The sequence below is a fragment of the Ursus americanus genome, chromosome 8 (assembly GCF_024610735.1).
Source record: "Ursus americanus isolate L20-20 chromosome 8, mUrsAme1.1.p, whole genome shotgun sequence".
Lineage (NCBI taxonomy): Eukaryota > Metazoa > Chordata > Mammalia > Carnivora > Ursidae > Ursus > Ursus americanus.
In genome coordinates, this window is record NC_142134.1 from 50,215,003 (window position 1) to 50,242,822 (window position 27,820).

Sequence of the window (27,820 nt, forward strand, 5' to 3'; positions counted from 1 at the left end):
GAGATGCCCATCCTCCTTTCCCTTCTCTTCTATCTCTGGCCAATATTGAAAATTGTTGGCAAAGGAGTTATGAATAAGATTGGAGCCGTGCAGGGTTTGAACTTCAGTATTTTCTCTACCAAAAGGAATGTGGGTCAGGGACAGGGTAACAAGGATGGAGCACAGGGCAAAGAGATGGGGACGGATCTCAGCAAAAGGAATGAGTTCTTGAGGTTAATGTAATCCAGCCCTGTTTCCCACAGCAGTAAACCAAAGACAGTCTGGGCCAGAGCTATTCACCATTAAAGTGTATACTGGCCCAGGAAGACCACAAGCTAGTAGCCTGTTGCTGAATGGGGTCCACAGTGAGAGACTGGGAGTGTCAAAATGTTTTAATTTGAATGTCAATGCCCATGTACCCTCCTGCTCGCTTCAGTCTTCCCATTGCTCAAAGCAGTCCTTCACCGACAACTTCATCTATTATTAGAACTCCTATGGATGTTGGCATGTGTGACATTATCCTTTCAGTTTATTTTCTTTGGGTAACAGTAAATAGCTGAAAACTTGGGATCCTGGATATGTGTTTCTTTTTAAGAGCCCTGATCAACAGTCAGGGGAAAAAAAACCTCAAAGATTCTATGTGCCTTAGCACCATGATTTACAACCAGATTTACTAGTGGCTAATTGTAACCTAAACTTGCTTTGTATTTTCTTTCTCTCTTTTTTTTTTAAGATTTTATTTATTCGACAGAAATAGAGACAGCCAGCAAGAGAGGGAACACAAGCAGGGGAGTGGGAGAGGAAGAAGCAGGCTCCCAGCAGAGGAGCCTGATGTGGGGCTCGATCCCAGAACGCCGGGATCATGCCCTGAGCCGAAGGCAGACGCTTAACTGCTGTGCCACCCAGGCGCCCCATTGCTTTGTATTTTCAAAGGGCTTTTTGTATATTCCATATATGGTGATAACAAAATGTGAAAATACAGGGGACGGGCTAAATCGCCCTTATCAATAAGATTACACAAAATGACACTAAAATATTTAACCAGTGGTTAAGTTCTACTGATGTCTTGAGAGTGATAACATTATTTCAAAGGAAAAAATGTTGAATATTTGGTTTAAATGGTTATGTAATACTTTTTTCTTGGCATGATAATTAGGAGATCCATGTACAGGAGAATCAGTATTAATAACCAAAAAAAAAAAAAAAGTTCATTTACTAGAGAGGTTATCTCCTCTTATCCTTGCTCAAAACTCTGAAGACATGTGAGGTGTCTAAGATGATCTTCTGAGGAGGGGCAAACAGCAAATGCATGAAAGCATCTCCTAAGTATTGAATGATTTATTCTACAAACTTTGAAAAACAATTATATGAATACCCAAATTATGATGGTATCACAAAGAACAGCCATGGGCTGCTGTTTCCTAAGAGCATCACTTAGACAATAAAAATGTGCATTCAGTGAGCATGGTCTGAATGAGGGTTGTACTCCAATTTCCTTCACAAATTATCAGGAATTCCCATGGGCTTGTCTGGAATTCTGGTTTTTCAGGCCTTTTTTTTTTTTTTTTTTTTTTAAGATTTTATTTATTTATTTGACAGACAGACAGCCAGCGAGAGGGAACACAGCACCGGGAGTGGGAGAGGAAGAAGGAGGCTCCCAGCGGAAGAGCCCGATGTGGGACTCGATCCTGGAACGCCGGGATCACACCCTGAGCCGAAGACAGACGCTTAACGACTGCGCTATCCAGGCACCCCTGGTTTTTCAGTCTTAAAACAAAGACAAAAAGTCTACTTGTCTCATAATGAAAAAATTCATTAGCTCACTTAGGCATCTTGAAATAGTGATTATTAACCAATGATAATGGTCTAAAAAACTCTTCATAACATTAAAGGTTGAAATCATAAGAATCCCTTCATGACCTTAATTAGCATTTAATATAAAAACCAACTGGAAATAAAAATCAGGAGTCAAGCTATGTTTCCCCCCACCATGATTTTTATTACATGCAAACCGAGCCATTAGAATTTTTCAGAAAATTTGCCAGTAGGGGACAGTGTGTTTGTAATTAAAGTAAGATTCTAATGTTTAAAGTTTGAGAATCTGATAACTCCCAGTATACAGACAATAGAATAAGAATGATTTTACAAATCTGCTTCAAAGTTATTCGGGCATTTTAATGTCAAATGGTTAAAAATACTGATGTTAATGAAAGCTATTAGTGCTACATAAATATCTTAACTATAGCTGCCACAGCGGTGCCTGGGTGGCTCAGTCATTAAGTGTCTGCCTTCAGCTCAGGGCCTGATCCCAGGGTCCTGGGATCAAGCCCCACATCAGGCTCCTCCGCTGGGAGCCTGCTTCTTCCTCTCCCACTCCCCCTGCCTGTGTTCCCTCTCTCCCTGGCTGTCTCTCTGTCAAATAAATAAAATCTTTAAAAAACAAACAAACAAAAAACTATAGCTGCCACAAAACCATGTTAGAGCAACTATAATGAACACAAAAAAACCAAATAGTAATAAGCCTTACGGATCCTTTGACTTTATAATATTAAAAGTCAAAAACAAGCCAACCCTCTGGTAGGTTCTAATTAGGGTAAATGTTTACTCACTTCAAAAACATATTTTATTCCCAGCAATATGCCCATATAAAATAGTTTCCTAAAAGCTGTTCCAATTTTTTTTAAGACCTTTTTTTTTTTTTTTAAGTAATCTCTACAGCCAATGTGGGACTTGAACTTACAACCCTGAGATCAAGAGTCGCATGCTCTACCAACTGAGCCAGCCAGGTGCCCCTCTTCCAGTATTTTTAAAGAAATGTTCTTCTGCTTTTTTTTTTTTAATTGGACTGTCCCTGGGAAAGAGAAATATGAAGTTCATATATAAAATATTAATTCAAAATAAGCACAATAAGACTATAAGCCCCAAAAAGAAATTTAGCTTTTTAGATAAAAGAATAAAAAGGGTATTTTCTAAACACTTCATAAGATGAACTATATGGTTTGGATATTACTAAAATGAACTGTAAAACATGAATCTGATAGTTCACTGCATCAAGGATCATTATTTCGGATCAGAGAAACCTGCACATACAACTGTATCTTTTAGGAGTTAATGACAAAAAAAATACATCCATTTTATTCTGGATCACTGCCAAGTTTCAATTCTTTGTCTTGAGAGTTTTGGGTTATTTAAATGAAATGGTCTGTTACTCTTGGAACGCTTGGTCATAATGGTTGCAGAGGTCCAAAGTTGAAGAATTCAACCAAAAAAATACTATAAACTACTGACTTGTACAGCATTTTGTTTAGTATAAGTCGTTAAAATTGCCACAGAAAATATCTGCCAATTCTAAAACCTAGAAGGAAAATATATTCCTCTATGTTACCCTGTGTTGATTTAGTACTCTGGCTATATTGTAAATAATCTGAGGGTTATAAATAACTTACCCACTAGGCTATAAATCTCACTAAACAAAAAAGTACAGAAGTAAGCACTCAAACAGCTGAGAGATCCACTATAATTTTTCTTTTTTTTTTCCAGTTTCAACTTAGACCACAAAATTACACCATTTCTATTATTTGTGATGGGCTGAGGACAATAGAAGTGTTCAAATTCACCTTACTCTAACAAGAAGGCAATGAAGCACAATGGAAAGCTGAATTCTAACTGTAAATGTTTTTTTGCAACATAACATTTTCAAATCTGCTTAAATCCAGAGAGATTTTTATTACACAATTCAATTTTTACATCAATAAAATCTCAGATATATAACAATACAGATGAAGGAACAAGAATTTAATTTGTATTGAAATAAATATTAGATATACAAAGCACATAGAGTGAAAAAGGGTCACAAGAAATTAAAGTGGAGACATCATTTCGTTCAATCACCAAAGAAAGCCCTTGACACTTTCAATTTCACACCATCAAATTTATCATTCTTGCTGATTTAAGCAGAACACAAACAAATATGGATCCCAGGGCTTACTTTCACAGGTACCAGCATAGATAATTTACTACAGTGATCCAATTTGGAAATCAGGAGGGACCAGTAAATCGCTGCATAAAAGAAAGAGCGAATGAGGTCCTTTTTCCTTAGTGTCAGCAGGCTATGATTATTATGTTTATTAGATTTTCTTGAAAGGACTTCCCATTTTCTCAAATATTCAGGAGAAATATATTTCCCCTCTGAGCCCTACATTAGCCATTTATGTGTGTTGGTCTTGAATACAGGAGAATGATGAATTTTTCAATTTATTTTATAAATTTATACAGTCTGGATAGTATTGGCCTGAAGAGTATAACTCCCCAACCTTAGATATTAAAAATGGATTCAAGAGAAGTTACTAAGAAATGCTGACATACTATATATACAAATTTTTTAGTTCAATATATCCCATTATATGGAGCACCAGAACTAATGCATTTATAAATCAAGCAGTTTTTTAGGACTCTTTCTAATCTTTGTGACCCTTTTACATTTGTTCCAATATAGACACATCACAAATGTTACCTGTCCAAGACTTTGCCCATTTGGCCTCAACTTACAAATATATATGTAAGCAAAAATGCATGTCAAAAGCAATTGTTCTGCTTTAAAGGTACAAAAGAAAATCTGGAATTCAACTGTCATGAACCAAGAAAAAAAATTAGTTTAAAAGGAGTGAATATATCAAAAAGTTAGCTTTAAGAATGTTATGAAGGAAAAGGTGAAACGACTCTTGAGACTTTCCTTCTCCTTTAATAGGAATTAATTTTTAGATTTCAGCAAAGGCATCTACCAATTTTTTATCACTTTTCTAAGAAAAAGAATCTGCTTTAGATTTTTAAAAATACTGTACTTTATCTCCTATCACATAACCTCAAATTCAATGCAGATTTCCTATTTGTACTGCACTGGAGCACTCTACAGTTTATCCCTCTCACAGAAAAAACAGGTTCCTTCTAAGAACCCACTTGAATACCACCTTAGAAGATACACATGTCCTAGAATAATTACTACCAGGAATCCTTCCAAACTTTTAGCAGTTCCTTTCTTATCCTTAATACGGATGCAGTAACACCTTTCCACTCTGAATATTAGAAGAGGTCTGCTCATTAAAACAAACTCTGGAAAAGACTCCTGGATTTACAAACATATACCTTTGGCACACTACCTACTGAACGACATTATCATACAGCCTCTGCAGAATTCCCCTAATCCTAGAGAAATCCCAATGAGGTGTAAAAGAGAAATCAGTTGTCTCTGCAACTCAAACTGAATTTACAAGTCCAGGTATCATTCTTGATATAATAACCAAAACTCTCAATATGCTTTTATATTACCATGAAAAGTCTGAATTTTAAGAGGTTGAACTGGCTATACCTTGTGCACCTACAAAATGACCATGAAAAAATTTTAAGTACCATTTTTCTACACATCTGAAAATTAAGAAGAACAATTTTACAAAGGATGTATATTTAGGTGATTTAGGCACTATTTATAAAGAAAAAAACAACAACACAGAGCCCATGGTCTGAATACTGCCACTCCTAATTGTGGCCTGTTTTACCATTTGACTAGAAAGTAAACATTAACAGGGTACTCTTCCAGCTTTTCAACATTTCAATATTTTACTACGATTTCACTATAATTGAATACAGAGTAACGTAGTTTCAATACATTACTATGTACACATTGTAAACGCTTACTAAATTTTTGTTGAATTTTGAGTAATTACATATTAAAAAGGATGAAATCAGATCCTTAGTTTTATAGCTGACTCCACACTTTTGGTGGCATTTAACCTTGCAACAGGGCCTGTGACCTGAGGAAAGAGTGCCACCTACTGATCACATCCGTAACTGTCTGTGGTTACTTTCTCCCTTGAGGTTTTCATTACAGTAGAGTAAGAATCAAAATTGGTCTAAAATTTGGGTGTTAGCTTTGAGGCTAGCTGCTCCTAGGGGGATTTGGGCGGGCATGAGTGGGGGAAGAGTTTCAGAATAACTACATTAATCAAAATAAACTCCTTAGGATTAGATAAGAGTCTTTAACCACAATCCCTCAAAATTAATTTCATTCACTCTGATCTCAAACTTTAAAAAAAAACAAAGTCTCTCGGTTCCACTTATCTTACTACATATACACTCATTTTCCTTTCCACATTGAATAATATTCACGTCCTAAACTTACAAACCTAATCAGAATTTTTGATCTTGACTTTTAGAAAAAGTATCCTGACAGCTTTACAATTCATAGTTATAAAACAGACCTCCTAAGTCTTTCATAACTTCTGGTTCAATATCAGCATGCCTTGATTTTTCCTGTAAGGGAGGTTCCTAAGTACCTAAATTTAATTACTCGCTTACTTCCAAGAGCATCGACCTTGGTTAATTCTACTCCAAGAAAATTTAAATACAAATTATTATTTAAGAAATTTCTCTTTGGACTGATATTAAAATAGAGTTTAATTCATGAGGAATCAAGTATACAAAAAGAATACAGAATTCTTGTTATAATAAAAGTGGGTTTTATATTAGGCTTCCACCTGTCCAAGAGGGTTTAATATCTAAAAGTACTAGAAGAACAATAGCATTACACCGCTTCTCAAGAATTAGATATTCTGAGTGTTAACTTTTTTAAACCTGGGAAGTAAAATTAAGTTCAGCTATATACTATAGTTTCTCCTACTTCATTCATTCCATATACTGCTACTGTATTTCCTTAATTTTAATTTGATAGATAGATGTACGTATTAAAACTATAATTCCAAATGCCAAATCAGCCAGTTGTACATATACATATTGTGGAATTCCTAGCTACCATCTCATGCAAACTAAACATCTAGTAATGCTCAAATTGCAAAATTTACTTTTTCATGAGTTGAGGAGTATTTTATTTAAAAATCAAGCCTTCCATTAAAGAACAGTCCAACATCAGCATATCAGAAATATAATCCTGCTATGTGATAAAAAGCCTCAACTTTTAAAGCATAGGGTATTCACATTGTTAAGTTTTAATATTAAAATTATTTTTGTCAGAACCAACGTGAAATTATTTCCTTTAGGGAAATCTATTTGACCAACAGGAATTTCAAACTAAAGAGGAAAAACTCACACTTCATTAGAAGACAATCAATAAAAACAGCTTACAAGAAGAAAATTAACTAACAGAAAAAATGGTGGAATTTGAGAAAGTTCTATACTTTAATAGTATTGTTCCAAGGTTAATTTCTTAGTTTTGATAAATGCTGTATAGTTATATAACATATTAATATAAGGGGAAACTGAGTAAAAGGTATACAAGAACTCTCTGTGCTATTTTTGCAACTCTTCTATAAATCTAAAATTATCTCAAGATTTAAAAAACTTGTAGAAAACAAAAAAACTAGTAACTTAAAAATAAATATGACTTCAGCTGCCAAAATTTCTTGATATAATTCAAGACTTAATTTTTAAAGACATCATTAGGAATCAATAATATACTATTTACTTAACATTATAGTCACTTTATTGCTCTAGAAAATGAGTTCTTAACACCATCAGATTACATATATGCTGATAATGAGGCTAGCCACACACCCACCCAGCCCAATCAACTGTATTGCATGAGGCTGCGTTTCTAACTTAGTAGATAAATATTGCAAAAATACAAAAACAGTTGGCTACAATTGAGCTATCAAGTAGATATCACATTTCCAGAGATGGGAAAGTTGAACAAAAAGAAAACTGATGTTACTGACAAGTTACTATCTGAGAAATCCAATTACATGCAGACAGAAGAAAACTGGTTACAAAAACCATTACATTAATGTGTACTAAAATGTTTGCAGTGTTTTAAACATTTCCAATCATGCAACAATAATAAAGATCAGAATGAATATTATAAAGAAGCTGATGGCAGCTCAACAAACAGGATTTAATATATTATACAACTCAAATCACAGCTGCATAATACACCCAAGACTCCCAAATTTACTTATACATTACGAAATTAAAATGCGCACTATTCCCCCACAATTCCTCTTCCAGTCCCATTCCCAATCAATTGTCTTACCTATAAACATTTCCATTTAACCTTTTAAATCAGATTTGATGGGTAAGTATGTAATCTACAGGATCATCTTCATTATTATTTCAGAACAGACACCAAGCATGGCATATGCTCAATCTTCAGTTACATTCCTTTCAAAAGACATCTGAACTGCTGCCAACTGTCTATGAAAATTCAAGCCTAAGAAACCGAGGAAACTGGCAGTCAAGAATCTAAGCAATTCTATCAACTATAATAATACTAATCATCTATGTGTCCACATTTGTAAAAAGGTTTCCTATTTGAGAAAGGTTACTTAATGGGTCTCTGAAAGGAAAACTGTATAACTACTAAGGCTTTCTGATGTAAAACAGCTGTGACCCCAGATATTTACCCAATTGGCTAACACGCTTACAGTTCAGCCTTTTTAAAAAATATTCAAAGCCACATTAAGTAGTTACGGGAATAAAATTTTGGAAGATCATAGCATAAGATGCAAGAAGCATGCAGAATTCCTCTTATAATGGTATATCCAAAATAAATCCTAACAAAGGAGAAGATCAATTTAATAACAATTTGAAATTAAATACAGTGGTAAATGTTTCTTTTAAAATCATCAACCAAAATTACTGAATGGCAAAAGAATACTGTCTCAAAATATAATGAATTCATGTATGTTAATATTACCATAATGAAATCATGCCAGATATAAAATTAGGGTACCAATTAGGTTGAAAGAAATTTTAGAGCTACTTTTACAAGAGAAATAAATGTACTTCATGATAAAGGCACAGCAGCATTTAAAAAAATTTGATACATTTGTCACGAGATAGAAACTTCCTTAACCATTAACAAGACAGCACAGTAAAATTTTCTTGGGACCTTTTTCAAAGGCTTGATTTAACATGCCAGGGAAACGATAATCTTTCCATTGAGATGCATTTATGTAAATTGGATTGAGGTCAGTTTTACACCTGGAATTAACAACCCATAGCAGAAGTACCAACTGCTAAAAATGCTTATTTCTACTATATATAACTTAGCTGGATGTTACACTACGCAACTGTTGGTGCCAGTCTGCTTATAAAAGCAATACTCTGGAGACAAAGTCTTCTCACAAACAGTGGGCAAGCAGGTTTCATTATTACATGTTCAACAACGATTCTCAGTTCATTAAACAAGGTCCTGCAAGATAAAACAGTTTCATTCAGACACAAAAGGAAAAAGAATACAAAACAAATGCTGATGAAGGAATTTCCCAGTCACTAAAGATTTTGAAGTAAAAATACTAGCATGCACTGTAGGAAATGCACAAAATAAAATTCTCAAAATCAACATTTGTGTGGGGTTTTTTTGGGGGGGGGAGGGGTTCATTTAACAAAAGCATCTAAAATAAATGGTCATCTCCAAGGGCTGAGATAAGGGGTGATTTATATCTTCTTTACAGTAGAGTCACCTCATTTTCACATTTAACTTTGGTAAATTCAACTAGCTCTAAAAAAGACAGCAAGGAAGTGAAAATTATATACTATGGGCAATCCCACCTACTATATTCCTTAAACTATTGCCTTAAACATAATGCCTCTCAGAGCTTTCCTCATCTATAAAATAGGACTATGTACTTCATGGAATCAGTCATACGGTAATTTAAGTGAGACAGCATAGAAGGTGCTCAATAAATGCCACTTCCCACTGGGATCATCCCACTGATCAAACCAGCTCTTGTCTACCTCCAGACTAAAGTCCATCTCCTTAACGTTAATGCCCTCCAGAATCTGGTCTTGATCGAATTTTCTGCTTCACCTCCTCCTCTCCCGCTCTCTGCCATGACTCCTATATTCCAGTTATGTTGTACATCTGTGCCGAAAACAGGTTGTCGACTTTAACTGTGCTTGCTGCCTCCGAAGGACTCTTTATTACATCCTGTACACATCACACATACACTGTATAGGCTAGCAGACACAAAATCATGTATGCTGGTTGAACTGTAATTTACAAGAGATTTGGAAAGATCACCCAAAATAATTTTGATTATTCACTTCTGAGTTTTCACTTTATGTGCTGACTCCTCCTGCATAAAGACAATTCCTGTTCTACTTTTCGGTATCCTGTCTTGGGCTTCTTCACCTTAGTCTTCCCCAAACCCTAAACTCCGACCTGCTAAATCTTTCAAATTCATCCCCTTTTTATTTTACACGAATTAGTTCAGGCTCTGGACTACTCTCACAGTCTCCAAAGTGGTCCTTTCTTCCTCTTGCTGAGCCTGTAATGCATCTTCTGGAATATTTCTAAATCAGATCTCATCATGTTCTCAACCCCTCCGTATTATGAACTTCAAATGCTCTTCCTGTCTTGAAATAAATTCCAAACCCTTTCACGATCTAGTCCCTGTCTTACCTTCCAGGCACAGATCTTCATTACTTCCCTATATACTTTCCTTAACTCCAGCAACATGCACTTTCAGGCACCCATGTGCCAGAACTCGACTTCAAAAGACTTGGCTTCTATTACCACCTCCTCAGTGAATTCTCAGCTGCCTCCCTCAGTTTTCTGTGCTTTCACGGAACTGTCACCATCACAGACTTACACAGCTTTCTAACTCACTCAGCTCTAAGTCTCTAGAAAGCAAATACTTCAATCCTACATAAACTTATCACCAACACACAATCACTATCTTCTGAATAAATGACTCCAATGAATAAAACTAGACAGCACCTCGAAAATACTCTAGTCAAACCCCTCAGGTTACAGATAAGGCCCAAAGAGGTCGATGGCTTGCCTAAAGTCACAGGGCTAGTTCTTTCATTCCTGGCTCTATCCCTGGCATAACCTAGACCAAGTCGCTGAGTTGCTTTGGAGCAGCGCTTACAACAAATGGTCACTGATGATGAAAATGTTTCTCTGCGCTGTCTAATAGGGTGACCATCAGCCACACATGGCTTCTGAGTGCGTGAAAGTGGTTAATGTGACTCAGGAACTGAGTTTTAAAGTTTATGAATTTTAATTAACTTTTTATTATAATGATCAAATGTGGGGCAAGCACATCGGTGGCTCAATCACTTAAGCATCTGACTCTCGATCTCATAGTTGTGAGTTCAAGCCCCACGTTAGACTCCACACTGAGCACGGAGCCTACTTTAAAAGAAAAAAAAAGGTCAAATGTGGCTGGTGGTTGCCATGTTAGACAGCACAGCTCTGACCAATCTACACTAGACATCTACAAAGGATTGATACCACTAACTTGAGAATGGATATCATGATAAGTGAAAATGGTACAAACTGGCAAAATCCCTAACAAAAAAGTGTAGCATAAAAAATGTAGTTTTAAAGGCTGTTTATCAATATTTATAAGCTCAAATATTTCCCATTATCTTTCCACTGTTTTGATTTGTTTTGTGTGCTCACAGATCTTTGAAAATGCTTATTAGCATATATTTATATTACCCGGGTCCACTGCTGTCCTTTCCTTTTTTATCCCACTGGACACTTCTAAATTTCTCTGTGTGCTAATCTGATTTAAGGGAAAAAATGGGAGTAGAGATAAAAAGGATATAAAGAAGCAGAGAAAAACAAATCTGCTGGTGAAAAAAAAATGGATATTAAGGCAGGGACCCAGAAGATACTGTCTGAAATGAATACATGAACCAGAAAAAAAAAAAGGGTAAAAACTCACGGAATCAAGTAAAACTAAAGGTTTATTTCTGACTAGGGACTCATTAAGAACCTACATCTGAAGTCAGCTCTGTTTTAGGAAGTACTGTGAGAAAGACATTGTCTAACAGAGCATAAAAGCCCCTCCAAGGACATTCAGAATCACAGAAAAAGGAAAATAAAGTATGTATTAAAAACATAACAGAATCTAAGCACTTTTAAAACATTACTTCATTTCATCCCCAGGAGGAGATTTTCTCCTCTACCAATGAACAAATTAAAATTTAAATAACTTGCCTAAAGTTACACACCTGGCAAATGATGGACATTCAATTTCAGCTCTTTTTACTTAGCTCGTGAAAATAAAGATCATGCTAAAACTTTACTCACTGGATTTCTGCCTGAATTCTACTATACAATGAATTTATTTTAAATTTGTAAACAAAAACTATGTTAACATTAGTATTCTCAATAACATAACCAAGAAGCTATTAAAAACAGATATCCGGGGCGCCTGGGTGGCACAGTGGTTAAGCAATTGCCTTCGGCTCAGGGCGTGATCCCGGCGTTACGGGATCGAGCCCCACATCAGGCTCTTCCGCTATGAGCCTGCTTCTTCCTCTCCCACTCCCCCTGCTTGTGTTCCCTCTCTCGCTGGCTGTCTCTATCTCTGTTGAATACATAAATAAAATCTTTAAAAATAAATAAATAAATAAATAAATAAAAACAGCTATCCATTTCAGTTTTACTCTAACTTCCAAGATCCGTATGCATAACTTACTGTATCACGGAAGCCTCCATTCCTGAACATTACAGTAACTCATTAAAATATTTCTGCTTCCTCATTTTTCCACTCCAAACTATTCTGCACAAGGCTATCAAAATATGATCATGTCCAAACCACCATTCTCACACATTTAAGATAAATTCCAAACTTCTTATCCTGAAATTCAAGAAATTTTATGATTTGGCTCCAATATACCTTTTTAATCTTAGCTGCAACCCTGGTATAGTCAAACAGGTCTATTCAATGCCACTTAAACATGGCTTGTTCCTTCTTGCCTCTGAACTTGTGTTCCTACTATCTTCCTACCTAAAATACTTTTACCTATTCTGTCTATTCAAAGGCTTAATCTTTCTTGGACAAATTAAAATCTCTGCTTTGTGAAACTTTCATGGGCTCTTTTTATTTTCTGGCTCAATGATCTCTCCTTCCTGTGGACTACAGTACTGATATGATAAAGCAAACATAAAAATGCATCATATGTTGGTTTGTGAACACTGTATTCTGAACTACTGTTTCCTTATTACGTGACATACGGTTTTGTTTCTTCAATTAGGAAAGTGCCTTGAGTTTGGGACTAATGTCTTAGACATCTTTAAATTCCTTAAACTTGAATACTATTTTATTTGAGTACTATTTTACTGGAGACCAAGGTAAATCTGGTCTCCGTTTCTAAAAAGAAATACAACCACCTCCTCACCAACCCTCCTAAGGCCTGGAATTTAGATTTACAAAAATATCACTTGCTTCGCAATTTTAACATAAAAGCTAAACAACTCTTACAAGTTATAAATACTATATTTCACAATACTCTTAACAAATAAAACATTTAAACTAATCACCAGCTTACCGACAATATGGATTTCTTCGAGAGGAGTATCGAAGAGTAAGAAATCTATAGTATATAAAAGGCTGGAGCAAACTTCCTTGACCACTGAAATAAACAAATACAAGGATAAGAAATATACATTATCAATTCATATGTATACTCTCAAAACTTAGAGCAATTTAATTGGAAAATGTGTGTGTCTTCATTCATTAAATGGTCATGGTAGCGGCGCCTGGGTGCTCAGTCGGTTAAGCGTCTGATCCTTGATTTCGGCTCAGTTCATGAGATCAGGATCATGAGATTGAGCCCTGTGTCCAGTTCAGTGCTGGGCATAGAGCCCGCTTAAGATTCTCTATCTCCCTCTCCCTCTGCCCCTCCCCACCCCCTTGGCGCACATGTGTGCACTCTCTCTAAAAATAAATAAAATAAGAAATGGTCATGGTAATACCTATCATGACTAAATCAAAGCTATTCTTTTTTCTTTAAGATTTATTTATTTACTTTAGAGAGAGAGAGTGCGAGTAGGGGAAAGAGCAGAGAGAGAGAGAAAAGCAGACCCCCGTTGCCTGTGGACCCCCAACACAGGGCTTTGATCTCATGACTCTGAGATCATAAACTGAGCAGAAATCAAGAGTTGGACACTTAACCAACTGAGCCACCCAGGCACCCCCAAATCAAAGTTATCCTTTTAAAAAGGCAATAAAAGGGTGGCCCCTGGCAAGCTCAGTTGGTAGAGCATGTGATTCTTGATCTTGGAGTTGTAAATTCAAGCCCCAAGTTGGACACAGAGCTTACTTAAAAAAAATGAAATAAAAGAATATATATGATTGCTAAGGAGTAAAATGTTATTGCTTAAATTTTTATAAACATATATTCATGTATGTATTACTTTTAAAAAGTGTAAAAGCTATAAAATGAACCAGAAAATGTATACGGGTGCCTGGGTGGCTCAGTTGGTTAAGCTTCTAACTTCAGCTCAGGTCATGATTTCAGGGTCCTGCGAATGGTCAGGGAGTCTGCTTGTCCCTCTCCCTCTGCCCTCCACCCCCATTCATGCTCTCTCTGTCTCTCAAATAAATAAAATCTTCAAAAGAAAAAAAGAAAATGTATAAATGCTTCCACAATTACCACTAATAACTGATCATCAAATTTTGAAACTTTGTAACATAGTAAATGAAAAGTGGTTTATTTTATATAAAACAACAACAACAACAAAAAAAAAACCTAGTAAAATCACAAAGGCTCCCTAGTAAACTTACATAGCTTACTCTACTATTTTGCTTGGTTAAAAAGCACAATTATAATACCCAAGAGACACATATTTATGAAATTCTAAGTCAAGAATTCGTTCCTACGAAAGATTATCTGGATTAAGACATTCACTACCAATAACTACAAATTAAATGCATCACTATTTGGGGGCGCCTGGGTGGCTCAGTCATTAAGCATCTGCCTTCAGCTCAGGGCGTGATCCCAGGATCCTGGGACTGAGCCTCACATCAGGCTCCCTGCTCTGCCGGAAGCCTGCTTCTTACTCTCCCACTCCCCCTGCTGGTGTTCTCTCTCTCTCTCTGTCAAATAAACAAATAAAATCTTAAAAATAATAATAATAAATAAATAAATGCATCACTATTTGGACAGTTAGGTAGCAAGGCTAAGTATATTATCTTTACTTGATAGAGTTAATATGCAACTACCCCAAATCTTGATTATGAAAACCATACAGCAACTTTGAAGAATGCAGAGTATAAAACTATGCATATTTTATAATTGTATTTTAAAACTTTTTAAAGAGCATTAAAGATGGCTAACGTGGTTTTTAAAGTTAATTTTTACCGTTCCTTCTAAATTGTGATTTTACTTTCATAATAAAAATTTGTGATTACAAACTAATCACTAAACTAAATGTTACAACCACTTTCACCAATAACTCCTGTGACAAATCTTTAACTCTTCAAACTGAAAAATACACATACTATAAGGAATATTCGATGAAAAACAAATTTTCCATCATCCAAGTTAGCTCCTTCCTCAGAATTGAAGCTCAGTCTCTAATATATCCCTCCAAAAATTCACATGCACGAGTGTATATAATGACTAACACTGATACAGTGCTCATTTTACAATTCACTGAATCCACTTAAACAATTCTAAGAGGAAAGTGGCAGTATCACTCCCATTTCAAAGATGAAGAAACTGAAGCAGAAAAAAATATCTTTATGCCCTTAAATACACAAAAACACCCCAAAATATAAAAGGGTTCACCCTACACAGTTCTTAACAAATTTTTTAATTTATTATATCTTGAAGTTTATCCCCATCACAACACATAAATTTACCTCATTCTTTTTATAGCTTCAACCAGTTCATCTTATGCATTAGTATTATGTAACAAGCTCTCTACTAATGAATAAAGCTACAAATATCTCATCCTTTTATTTTTTTTTTATACTCATGTTCATGTATATATAAGATAAACTCACAGCCTTTACCTTCATTTTTAAATACAAAGCTTGGAGCATTACTCAGAAAAATATAATTTAATGAAGCCTTCTAATATTAGACTGTGCCTCTATCATGGAGGGAGCATCTAAGGAATAACGATTTTAAGTTATTTTTAATTTATATAGCTTGCGTATATGTGAGTGACATATTAAAGTATCAGCCTTTCCTACTAGGGACTGAATAAAATCTTATAATCTTATTTTAGTGTTTTAGAATAACAAAGTGATTTCTCTATTTAAACATTTCTGGTAAATTCTCATCTCTTTTACAATAATCTTGAAAATTAAAATCAGTTTAAGGTTTAAGTTTCTTAAATGTGAAAAACCAATGCTCAAAAGGCTAATGATCACATCAACTAGAATCCACGTCCCTAACACCCAATGAGAAGTCTTTCCACTGTGCCACTCCGGACTTTATTTAGATTGTATCATCTAACTTATGATCCTACAACCTGAGCAACATGCAGTGATCCTAGAATTTCCAGAGAAAAACATTACTTAAAAGAATGGAACGAATGCATTTATGAGGAAATCTATGAAACTGTTACTAGCTTATAGACTGCTAAAGAGTCAGACATGCAAAAATCTCACAAATTAAGGCAATGCACATTAAAATGAAATATTTCACAAACAAAAAGAAGTTTTAACAAGTTAATGAGATTATGGAAAACAGCTAATACAGACATCTTAGAGGACAATCTGACATGGTCTATTAAATATAAAACCCACTTAGCTTAGACTCAGCAAAATTAGTTCTGGTTTAGAGTAAACACAGGCACAAGAGTATAAGCAGAAAAGTGAGAAGAGGAGCGCCTGGCTGGCTCAGTCAGGGGAGCATGCGACTCTTGATCTCAGGGTCCTGAGTCTGAACTCCACTCTGGGAGGAGAGATTACTTAAAATAAATAAATTAAAAAAAAAAAAAAAAAAAGGTAAAAAGATGTTTGCTCCATCAATATTTGGAAAAGCAAAACTTTGGAAACAAATGTTTCTCCACCAACAGGGGAACAGGTAGTAAAATGCAGCATATGAATATGACCAAACACTACATGGCCATTAAATGGAACAAACCACAATTCTATCAATATAAATAGGTCATGAAAACATATTGTAGGAGTGGAAAAAAGCAAGATGCAGATAACTAATGCATTATGGTACTTCTGATGCAAAATAAAAAACTAAAAACAAACAAAAAAAACCCCACACCCATAATATGTATTTTCTATGTATCTGTATAAATATTTTTAAAGTACTACATGCACATACACGTAGGAGAGGACAGAATTGCAAAGATTCAGAGTCAAATGATATTAAACTTTTATCTGCAATATCCTCTTATTGGAAAAACTAAAAAAAGCAATAATCCAAGCAGAAATGTAGTTTTATTTTTTCCTCCTAATCTGACTTATTTATTTTTTCCAATTTAGCTTTGAACCTAGTAATTTCCTCCCCCACCCCCAACAAAGAAAATAAACACATTAACAGAGACAGAGAAAAACTTTTGACTTGGTAACCAAAACTTAGGCTATTCCCCTTTCCTTCTTTTTTTTGGTAAGTTTTCATTTTAATCACCCAGTGCTCATCACAAGTGCACTCCTTAATTCCCATCGTCTGTTTCACCCATTCTCCCACCCATCTCCCCAGAAATGTAGTTTTAAAACGTAAATGCAAGAATCTTAATGGGGAGGGTCAATACTAACCTGATGCTCTAATTTTTAACAGGATAGCTTTCTTTACTCATGCATTACTTCTATAATGAAGATACAAACAAGGGACGCCTGGGTGGCTCAGTTGGTTAAGCGTCTACCTTCAGCTCAGGTCATGATCCTAGGGTCCTGGGATCAAGCCCCGAGTCAGGCTACCTGCTCAGCGAGGAGCCTGCTTCTCCCTCTCCTCCCAGCTCGTGCTCTCCTCCCTTCTAATGCTCTGTATTGCTATCTGTGTCTCTTCTCAAATAAACAAACAAAATCTTAAAAAAAAAAAAAAAGATACAAACAAAACATGGAGGTGATAGTAGCCAGCTATTAATATCAGACCATAATTTTTCTGAAATTTTTATAAAAGAAAAATCATCTAAATAATGGCAGATACACTAAACTAGGCTTCCCAAGATTCCTTCAAAGGCAGCAGTTCTAAAATTAATTTTCAAAATGTTAAATGGTAAATCACAAGGAATGATAAATAAGACAAGTTCCTACGTTTACCATAACATCTCAGGTTCTCTATGATAAAATGAAAAATGGTTGCTAAGATCAGTCCAGCTCTGCACATCAGTATCTACTTTAACGGACTTAAGCAAGATAAAATGAGTTAATACATTTATTATATTCACTTAGTTATCTGCCTCTCAAAACAAATGTATTCTTATTCTTACCTAAAAAGCATAAAAACTGTAGCAGGCATCAAGAAGATTTCATTACAAGCAATGAATTTCAGAATATTCTGTTGATTAGCGCTTAATTTATCCAAGACAGATCTCAGCAGAGGTAAACTATTTGAACCCTTTGCCTAAAACATAAGAAAACAAGTATTAGAAATAATGAAGCATTTTTGATTACTCAATTATTTTCTTTCTTTAGATAAATGGCATATCCAACAGGTAATATAACAAAAGATAATTACTTTGGAAATGGTAATGTAAACGTTTTTAAAATAATATAAAATTTAGTGTATTTTCCTGCTTTGTTGTATTTTGTGTATTTGAAAAATAAAAAGACAGCTTTAGTAAGTCATTTTCATGCTTTATTTTTTTGTAAAAAAAAAAAAAAAAAAAAAAAGACTAGATTATTTCACCAAAAAAAAACGGTGGTTATTTCTATCTAACCGTAACAAAATCAGACTACCTAGTAATACAGTTAAGGTATTTGTGAATCCTTAACTAAATCAATTACAGAGTCCAATTACTGCTGTGACCAAAGAACTGTAAGGATAAAGAAACAGGCCAATGCAAGGCAAACATTTGGATACTTTAATTCACATATCAGTGCATATGCAGTCAATCCTCCTGGCACACTTAAGTGAGGCTTTATGTTCCAACCTAGGAATGAGAAAATATTTTTGGAAAGTAGCAGTTCTGAACACTAATGTAAAAGAAATCCAGTACACTCTACTTACCTGGTATGTTAAAATTAAACGGTGACAGAACAAGAGATCTCTGACAACTTACCAAACCTAAATGATTTTTTTAAAAAACAAAGAGATCTATTTCAAACTTCAGAAATTCTCTGGGAACCGGGGGATATTTTGCAATACAGCTGATAAAATGTATTTTGTGAAACTTAAGTAAAAAATTTCAAACTTAAAACTTTCAAATCACTAATAATTTACAAGTTTGCAGGGATTAAAGAAAACTTTTGTGACAAATACCAAAATGTCTTAGAACTCAAATTCATGCCAACAATCTGCAATTCAGGAGTCAAAACAACAGCATAGCTCTACTTACATCAAGGACCTTTTTCGTGTATGTGGCAGCATGAAGCAAAGAGAATAACAAGACTGGGAAAATACTCACTGGAGAAAACAGTTAAAGAAAATATTTAACATTTATCAAATACTTTGCAAAACAGGCTATGTATTATGCCCAGTACAAATCTGAACCAGCATCTGCTAAAAGGACTTAAGTGATGGCTTTTGTTTTGTTTTACTTTGTAACCAAATGAAGTTGTTTTTTTTTAACCTGTAAACAATTTCATTTTCTAAAGCTTTCAGTTTTTTTAAGAAAATTAACAGTGAAAAAGTTTTTTTCTTTTCTATTAGATAATAAAATATTGTAAACATTCGCTAAATTCAATCGAAATCTAGGACACCTCAAAATATTACCACTTTTAACCCCACAATGGCCATCCTGGCCAGAATAATTTGGCCTTCAAATACAAAGACAGTCTTTGGTCTTGCTTTCCTCATCACAATTGCTTAGGAAAGAGTCTGGGGTAATGGTTTAAAAAGTACTTCCCTGGGGGTGCCCCGGCTGGCTCAGTCAGTAGAGCATGGGACTCCACCTCCGGGGGTACTTGATCTCGAGGTGATAAGGTCAAGCCCCACATTGGGAGTAGAGTTTACATTAAAAAAATAAAAATGTTTAAAAAGTACTTCCCCAATTTTCCTCAACTAAAGATCTTTCATTATCTCTTTTCCTACAAGATCCCCATTGTTTCAAGGTACTGCACCTATCGAGCTTGTACAGCTCATGTGTTCTCAATCTGTACAAATAAAAAGTGAATATATATTTGGGTTTGTGTCATACAGTTAATTGAGAGTCTCATCAGTTTAATTATAGACACGTATTTGAGTTCAACTGTTTGGCTTTAAGTCATAAATAAGTATGCAATTTTCATTCAGCTTTGTGAAAAATGAAAATTGCTCAAAAGACCCTATTTACCCAATTTCTGCCAGGCTGATAACAACAACAAAACTTGTCAAGTATTTTCATAAAATGATATAGACTGTTATTCTATTATGAAGAGCAAAAATAGATGTCCTAAAAGTATTTGCAGTTTCCGGGGTGCCTGGCTGGCTCAGTCAGTAGAGCATGAGACATGATCTCAAGGTTGGGAGGGCAAGCCTGATGTTGGGTGTAGAGTTTACTTAAAAAAATAATCAAAAAAATGTTTAAACTACCCTCATTTAAAAAAAAAAGTATTTGCAGTTTCTAAGAAGTGAACCATTTTTCTACACTAACTGAAAGCTTTGGTGCGATGGGAAATGGTGGTTATTGTTACACAAGGAGTTCCAAATTCATTACCACTGTAACTCATTAGGGTCCAGAAATGCCTAATTCCAACTGGCAAGCAAGACAGTGACCTATACCCAAGGATTAGAAAAATCCTACCTAATACAATTCTCCAAATTGATATCCTGACCAATTCTTCCCTAACACTCACAAGAACTAAGTAAAATGCCAATTTCCTCAGTAGAGACCATGTATACATAGTTTTGCACTTTTTAATCAATCCTAGATCCCTCTGGAACTGATGAAAGCTACAAGCCTCTCCTCTCCATGGCCACTGTAAAATTCTGCTGCTACTTATATGGTTAAATTTAAACTTTGACACATATGCTAACTTGAAGCCTGATTCAGTAGAAGTAATGCAAGTAATGAAAACAGAACCCTGAATGGACAGTCAAAATATCTGGGTTCCAATCATGGCTCTGATATTAACTTCCATTTCTTAGGCCAAGCTTCATCAAAGCTACAGATTTCTCTCCCATTCCCCCTCCCCCGCTCATTTTCCCCTCCCTCTCAAATATTTTTTTTTAAAGATTTTATTTATTTGACACAGAGAGAGGGAACACAAACAGGGGGAGTGGGAGAGAGAGAAACAGGTTTCCTGCTGAGCAGTGAGCCTTATACGGGGCTAGATCCCAGAACGCGGGGATCATGACCTGAGCCCAAGGCAGATGCTTAACGACTGAGCCACCCAGGCACCCCTCAAATAAATCTTTAAAAAAAAAAAGTGGGGGGGGTGCCTGGGTGGCTCAGTGAGTTAGGCATCAACTCTTGATTTCAGCTCAGGTCATGATCTTGGGTTGTGGGATGAAGCCCCAAGTCGGCCTCTGTGCTCAGCCCTGCCTCTGTGCTCAGTGGGCCTCCACGCTCAGCAAGGAGTCGGCTGGAGCTTCTCTCTTCCTCTCCCTGCCCCCCACCTCCTGAGAGCGCACAAACACGCGCGCGCGCTCTCTCTCTCTCTCTCTCTCTCATTAAAAAAAAAAAAAAAAGGCTACAGATTTCTTTTTTTAGTGCTTTTTTTTAAAATGTTTTTTAATTATATTATGTTAGTCACCATACAGTACATCCCTGGTTTTTGATGTAAAGTTCGATGATTCATTAGTTGCATATAACACCCAGTGCACCATGCAATACGTGCCCTCCTTACTACCCATCACCAGCCTGTCCCATTCCCCTACCCCCTCCCCTCTAAAAAAGCTACAGATTTCTAATGAGTTTTTTACTGCTAACGTTCTATAATTCACAAACCCTTGATAAGAGATTCACAATCTTAGCTTTCAATGTCACTTTCAAACTATTCAGAAAATATAAAGGGTGAAAAGTCTAGAAGTTAAACTCTAAGTACCTATCATTGTTCGAGCAAGGACAGCGTCACCTTTTTAAGACCAAAGATCAGAACACAACTTTCTAATATGACTTGGGCTGACCTTTATTTACTAACATAATACCCAACTACTTTAAGAATCAGATCAGTATTTCTTGCCAGTTACTAGTTTAGGCTATTCTATTGCTCACCACTGCCCAACCTCCACCCCTCATGTAAGAATTTAAGGAACACGAAATCCTTCTCTTCAACATTCCCAGAGGGGCTAGCAAACAAACAATTGCATAGAAAAGGCAAAGAGGTTGTCTTAACTGGTCATGAGCCTCGTTTGGCATCAAGGATTCACTCAACAAAACTTAGTGACCACATGCTATGTGGACTGGCTTTGTCTAGTACAGACAAATACTTCAAAACTATACTGAAGTGTTACTCATACATTAATTGTAAATTAAATTACATACACCTTTTAAGTCAGATAGACCTTGTCAGCATTACTATGTACTTGCCAATGTGATGTCAGGCAAGTTATCTGAAACTCTTTGAGCCTCAGTGTCCTTATCAATATATTGCTCGGGGCACCTGGGAGCATCTGCCTTCCACTCAGGTCATTTTCTCAGGGTCCTGGGATCAAGGAGCCCCACGGTGGGCTCCCTGCTCAGTAGGAAGTCTGCGTCTCCCTCTCCCTCTGCCCCTGGTGCACTCTCTAATAAATAAAATCTTAAAATATGATGCACACTATGATTTTTCTCAGTGTTGCAAGTTAATATATGCCAAGTCTGTATGTACTGACAAAATAGGTTCTCAAAAAATTTCAGTTACCTATTCTAACACTTTTTAAAGATCTATTTAAAATGTGATACTTCAAGAACATAGAAAGTATTATCTACATAGGTAATATATTTAGCCCTAGAGACACATTTTATTGTGTTTTCCATTAGGTATAGTTATGTAGACATATGTATCATTTATGACTATATCAGAATGTATCAGAAACATTTAAGAACTCTTAAGAGCAGACCTAAAGCACAAAATACTTTCTGGAGGGACAGAGGGACGATAGTGGCGACACAACTATTAAAATGATTGAAAAACTCCAGTCATTCTTTTGCCTCACAACGTACATTAGCACATCAAAAGTCCTCTAGTAAAGAAACCTACTTACAACTGTTTAATCCAGTGCTTCCCAAACATACTAAACAGTAGCACTCCCCCCTAACCCTCCCCAGCCTTTTGAGAAAACCTATTATCACCCAACACATTTTTGAAATGTGTAAACATACAATTCCAAATGAATTATTTCATTCTCATTATCTCCAAAGATTATCCATGTGTCCTTATCTTCTACTCTATCCACAGTAAATATTAAATTTTCATTGTTTTTATTAATTATCCAATTTTCTGCCTAAGTAAGTTATTTCTTGATGAATTTCCATTTGTTTCTAGCTCGCTAGGAGTTGAATGAGCTGAGGATTTCTCTTTTTTTAAAGCAAGACATATGGACAATTTCCCAAAGATGTGAATTAAATGAAAAAAAGTGTAAATACTAAAATAAGTTTTCCACAGTCCTGTGCTTGAAATATGAAGTTTAAAATATCCACTGCTAACAGAGCAGCTTACAAGAGTCAAGAACAAAGATACAAAATTTTAAATTCCCACATCAGCTCTTCAAATTTAGATTTCACATTTTAGAGTCAGAAATTCTTACACTAAATGTATCTTCATTCAAATTAAGTGTCAACAAACCAACCAACCCAGGCTCCATGGAAACCCTCATTGCTGAACCCTTCCTGTTGCAAAAAATAATCAGAAGAGATCTCCTATACACTTGGTGGGTGGCTTCTTTGTCAAAAAGGCACAAAAAGGATACTTGTCACAGGGTAGGAATTGACAAAGATGAGTGAGTACAGCAGGTAGTGGCAGCTGTCTTCTAATAAAGCCTGGGCCAGGAATGCTCTGCTTAACTGGAAATGTGGTAATCTTTGGTGCAGCCTCAGAGCACTGGTAAGAGCATTTGCCAGTAAAGCACGTTGGTAAAAGCTTGCAGCTTCATGCAACCTGCAAATTACCAGAGGAGAGGTTATCATGAGACCTAACAACTACCATGTCTCTTCCTCCTTTGTGGATTGCATCATAATTGCACAACACCTAAATCTCTTACTTGTCAATAGAAAAATGGAACCTATTATACCTTCTTAGAAGCATCACCTCATATATACATCCAAACGAATTTTATAAAGCAGTCACTTTCCTTTTAAGTTAAAAAATCAAAAGTGAAAAAAAATGAACTCCTCTCATCCCCACACATCCATTTTCTTTGATTTTCAAAGTGATGTCAACTTCTAAAAGCAGATGACATAAAATATTCCTCCAGTTGGTACTATTATTGAGTTATTAGCACCTAAAGCATGAGACCTGTATTTTATCTGTCCCAGAACCTCTTGCAGTTTAACAAGTCTTGCACATAAAAGGTAGTCCATAAAAACCAACCAAACAACTGAATATCAAAGGCAGAAAATCTGTGTAATACATACCCAAGAACAGGGAGGACAAACAAAGCAGAACAGTAAACTGTGAACAAGCGAGAAAGCCACATTGCCGTGTCCAGTTTGTTGGTCATCATGAATTGCTAAATTAAAAAAAAAAAAAAAACTGTAGTAAACTAAGCCTGCAAATTATCTTTCCAATGATGAATATTACATAGTCTTTTTCCTATTCAAAATGTGTTAACAATCCTGTAGCAATTATGTAAGATCATTAAATGAAAACTCCTAAGACAATTGTTTCACCTCTACGCTCAGCAACACCTCCAAACACCTTATAGTTTTGATACAGAAAGCAGCTAAGTACTTAAACAGAAAAATACCAGTTGATATTTTAAAAAATAAAGACTGATTAAAAAAGAAACCTTTGAACAGAAATTTAACTACAATTGTCTGTATTCCTTCAACACTTGTAATACTGGCTTCATCTATTTTAAAAGAACGTTAAATAAGAACTAATTGCTCTCAAGAGAACCATAATGCCTATTCTTAGAAATCTCAAATTCAAATAGGTAGGTTCTAGATCTGAGTAAAAAGGCTCCACACAAAGCCAGTTTGGATTAAATAAACCTTAAAAAGGTTTTTCTCATCCAAAATGTATCTTGTATTCAAATTCTAAAGTGGCTTTTACATTTTTTGATAGAATCTACATTAATAATTTTTACGTCAAAGTCCAATACAATCATACATACATGGATATATAAACTTCTATAAAGTTTCACAAAATAATATCTTTCCTAAGTGTAATGGATTTTGGTATTTTTGTATTCTATTTAATGTTTAGAAATAATGTTTTCACTAAATGGATTTCAAAGTCAATAATAAATCTTGACGTGGAGTCTAAAACACTACTCTAAGCAATCTAACTTAATTATCTTTTGAAAGATACAAAAACCGGGCTCCTGAGTAGCTCAGTCGGTTAAGCATCTGCCTTCGGCTCAGGTCATGATCCCAGGATCCTGGGATGGAGTCCCACATTGTGCTCTGTGCTCAGCGGGGAGCCTGCTTCTCCCTCTCCCTGCCGCTCTGCCTACTTGTGATCTCTCTGTCAAATAAACAAATAAAAATCTTTAAAAAAAAAAAAGATATAAAAATCTTCTGAAAAAATGCAAGTACATTTTAAAATCCAAAGATGTTTCACTGCATGTCTTTTTAACAATATGCAGGTCATTTCAGAAATATGCCTGGTTTATTGTATCCAAACCTATTATATTGTGACTCCTCTAAATTTAAATGACCACCCATAGTCAAGTGGAAGAATGATTCTAGCTTAGTACTCAGGCTCTCCACAAATATTGAGACTTTACACCATAATCTGAAATTTAATTTTAGAACATGTTCTTTAAAATCCATTAGCTTAGGGGCACCTGGCTGGCTCAGTCAGTGAAGCATGCAACTCCTGATCTCCTCGAGGTTGTGTATTTAAGCCCCACTTTGGATATAGATTGCTTAAAAATAAAATCTTTTTGGGGTGCCTGGGTGGCCCAGTGGGTTAAGCCTCCAACGCTTGGTTTCAGCTCAGGTCATGATCTTAAGTTTCTCTCCCTCTCCCTCTCCTCCTCCCCACCGTGTGCATGAACATACGTGCTCTCTCTCCCTAAAATAAATCAATCTTTAAAAAAATAAAATCTTTTAAAAAAATAAAATGAAATCTGGTTGGTTAGGGTGTTTATTTGTAATAAATCACTGATCTATTCATTTTGTACACTTTTATGTATCTACATTTTAGTACACAATAAAAAAGGTTTAAAAAAGTGTACTGGTTTACACTTCCAAGAGTCAACAGCCCAGCCATGTTATAAATAGCTTGGGCAAAAAACATCAATGAAACTTTGGGTGAAAACCTACTGAGGTGAAAAACTATTCACATAGTCTCAAAGCATCATGCCACAGAATACTTTTTAATTACAAAAGAAAAAAGGTATCTTTACAATGAAGAGTCTGCTGGATACCACCTGAACCAAATAATCAAGCTTATCTCCAATGATGAGCAAATTAACATAAAATGCTTCCTGAAATATATAATGCACTGAAAATGACAGATTATCATTATTGTAATATTCCTGCCAAAATGTTTAACTTCAATCTAGTCATGAGAGGAAAAACACAGGCAACTTCAATTTGAGAAGCAAAACAAGTCTGAACTCTTGACAGTCAAAAATGGCACAAGGCAAAGGGAACTATTCTAGACTAAAAGAGACTAAAGGCCAGTAAAAACAATGCATGCTTTGGATTAAATCCTGGATAAGGAGGAAGCAGCTTTAACAGACAACGGAGGAAATTTGAATATGGATTATAAATCAGGTAATAACATGTATCAATGTTAAATTTTTCAAATTTAACCGCAAAAATTGCAGCAATGACTGCATTGTGGTATTGTAGAACAGTTAAGTATTTAGGAATTAGCCATCATTGTGTATGCAAATAATTCTCAAAGTGTTCAACAAAATAGAGAAAAAAGAAAACTGTCTATAAATGGAAATGTTGTAAAATGTTTAAATGGGGAAAGTGACATGCTCAATTCACAGTGTTTAAAATTAGAGAGCAATAATGCTTTGGGTACAAATAACTAGTAAGCAGATCTGCATGTTAAGAATAAAATATTTACAGAAGCCTAGTATCTCTCTTCGTAAAGGACAAAATGACGAAAAGAAAAAAAAAAAAAAAGACTACTCTTCCCCCACTGCGTAATTTCCATAGAATGGCATAAAACGGGCAGAGACGTTCTCTGCTAGCACGCGTGTGCGGAATGAGGCCTGTGTCACGACACCACCTCAGCTGGCATCTTCAACCTTGGAACCTAAGACAATTAGAAAAGGGGGGGAGGGGGGTAAGAAGGCCCTATTTCCTTGGCGTACAGCTGAGAGCCACCTGCTCCAGCCCGGCCCACAGTGGCTTAAGAAACAGAAAACTTGTAGCTTCCTCTACATCTCTGCTCAACATCTCTGTCTGTACGCTACCCCCACCTCAATCACTAATCCCAGCCCCTTTAAGCACTGAGGTGGAACGTCTCAGAACAGACTTGGCGACACTTTCCGCTCCTTCCTAACTCTAGTAAATCAAGCCAGAAGACCCTGCTCGCTCACTTACCACTGCGCCCGCCCCTTGCGGGCCGTTCGGGGCCGTATCCGCCATGGGAGACCCACACACGCGTCTGGGACGCTGTAATCGGGAGGGGAAGAAAGGGGATGTCAGCACGGGGCCACGATTACGGTAACCGGTTTTCTTGCCCCGTGCCACAAGCCCGCCCCGCCCTACGGGAACTCCGAACCTCAACAGAAAAATCTCGTCCGCTCCAGAGCAGCGAACTGCCTTGCGAGCTCCCGAAGTGGCCGGGGAATACCTGTACCACACCACCAAAAGTAAAGCCGGGTTTCTAGAAAAGCCGGAGGGAGGCGGAGCTTCGGAGCTAGACCCAAAAGGGCCGATCTAAAGCCGCCGCCGGGTGCTGGTTATTGCCAAACCCGGAAG

General features: G+C 36.0%; 1 protein-coding gene across 1 annotated transcript; it reads right to left on the reverse strand.

Moving 5' to 3' along the window:
- Window positions 1-3,685: 3,685 nt before the first annotated feature.
- Window positions 3,686-27,820, reverse strand: TMEM33 (transmembrane protein 33). Its single transcript, XM_045815988.2, has 8 exons — window positions 27,621-27,820; window positions 27,440-27,511; window positions 24,341-24,435; window positions 23,677-23,864; window positions 19,202-19,269; window positions 18,134-18,267; window positions 13,279-13,362; window positions 3,686-9,178 (listed from the first exon to the last, which is right to left on the reverse strand). Exons 2-8 carry the CDS (start codon window positions 27,482-27,484, stop codon window positions 9,049-9,051), a joined length of 744 nt encoding a protein of 247 aa, XP_045671944.1. The 5' UTR covers window positions 27,485-27,511; window positions 27,621-27,820; the 3' UTR covers window positions 3,686-9,048.

What these genes read in the sequence shown, in the direction of transcription:
- TMEM33 (XM_045815988.2), bottom strand. Translation starts at nt 27,484, where the DNA reads ATGGCGGATACGGCCCCGAACGGCCCGCAAGGGGCGGGCGCAGTG. An exon ending in ACACGAAAAAGGTCCTTGAT is followed by an intron (nt 18,268 to 19,201) that starts GTAAGTAGAGCT and finishes CTTATGTTTTAG; the next exon opens with GCAAAGGGTTCAAATAGTTT. An exon ending in ACAGTTTTTATGCTTTTTAG is followed by an intron (nt 13,363 to 18,133) that starts GTAAGAATAAGA and finishes TGTTTATTTCAG; the next exon opens with TGGTCAAGGAAGTTTGCTCC.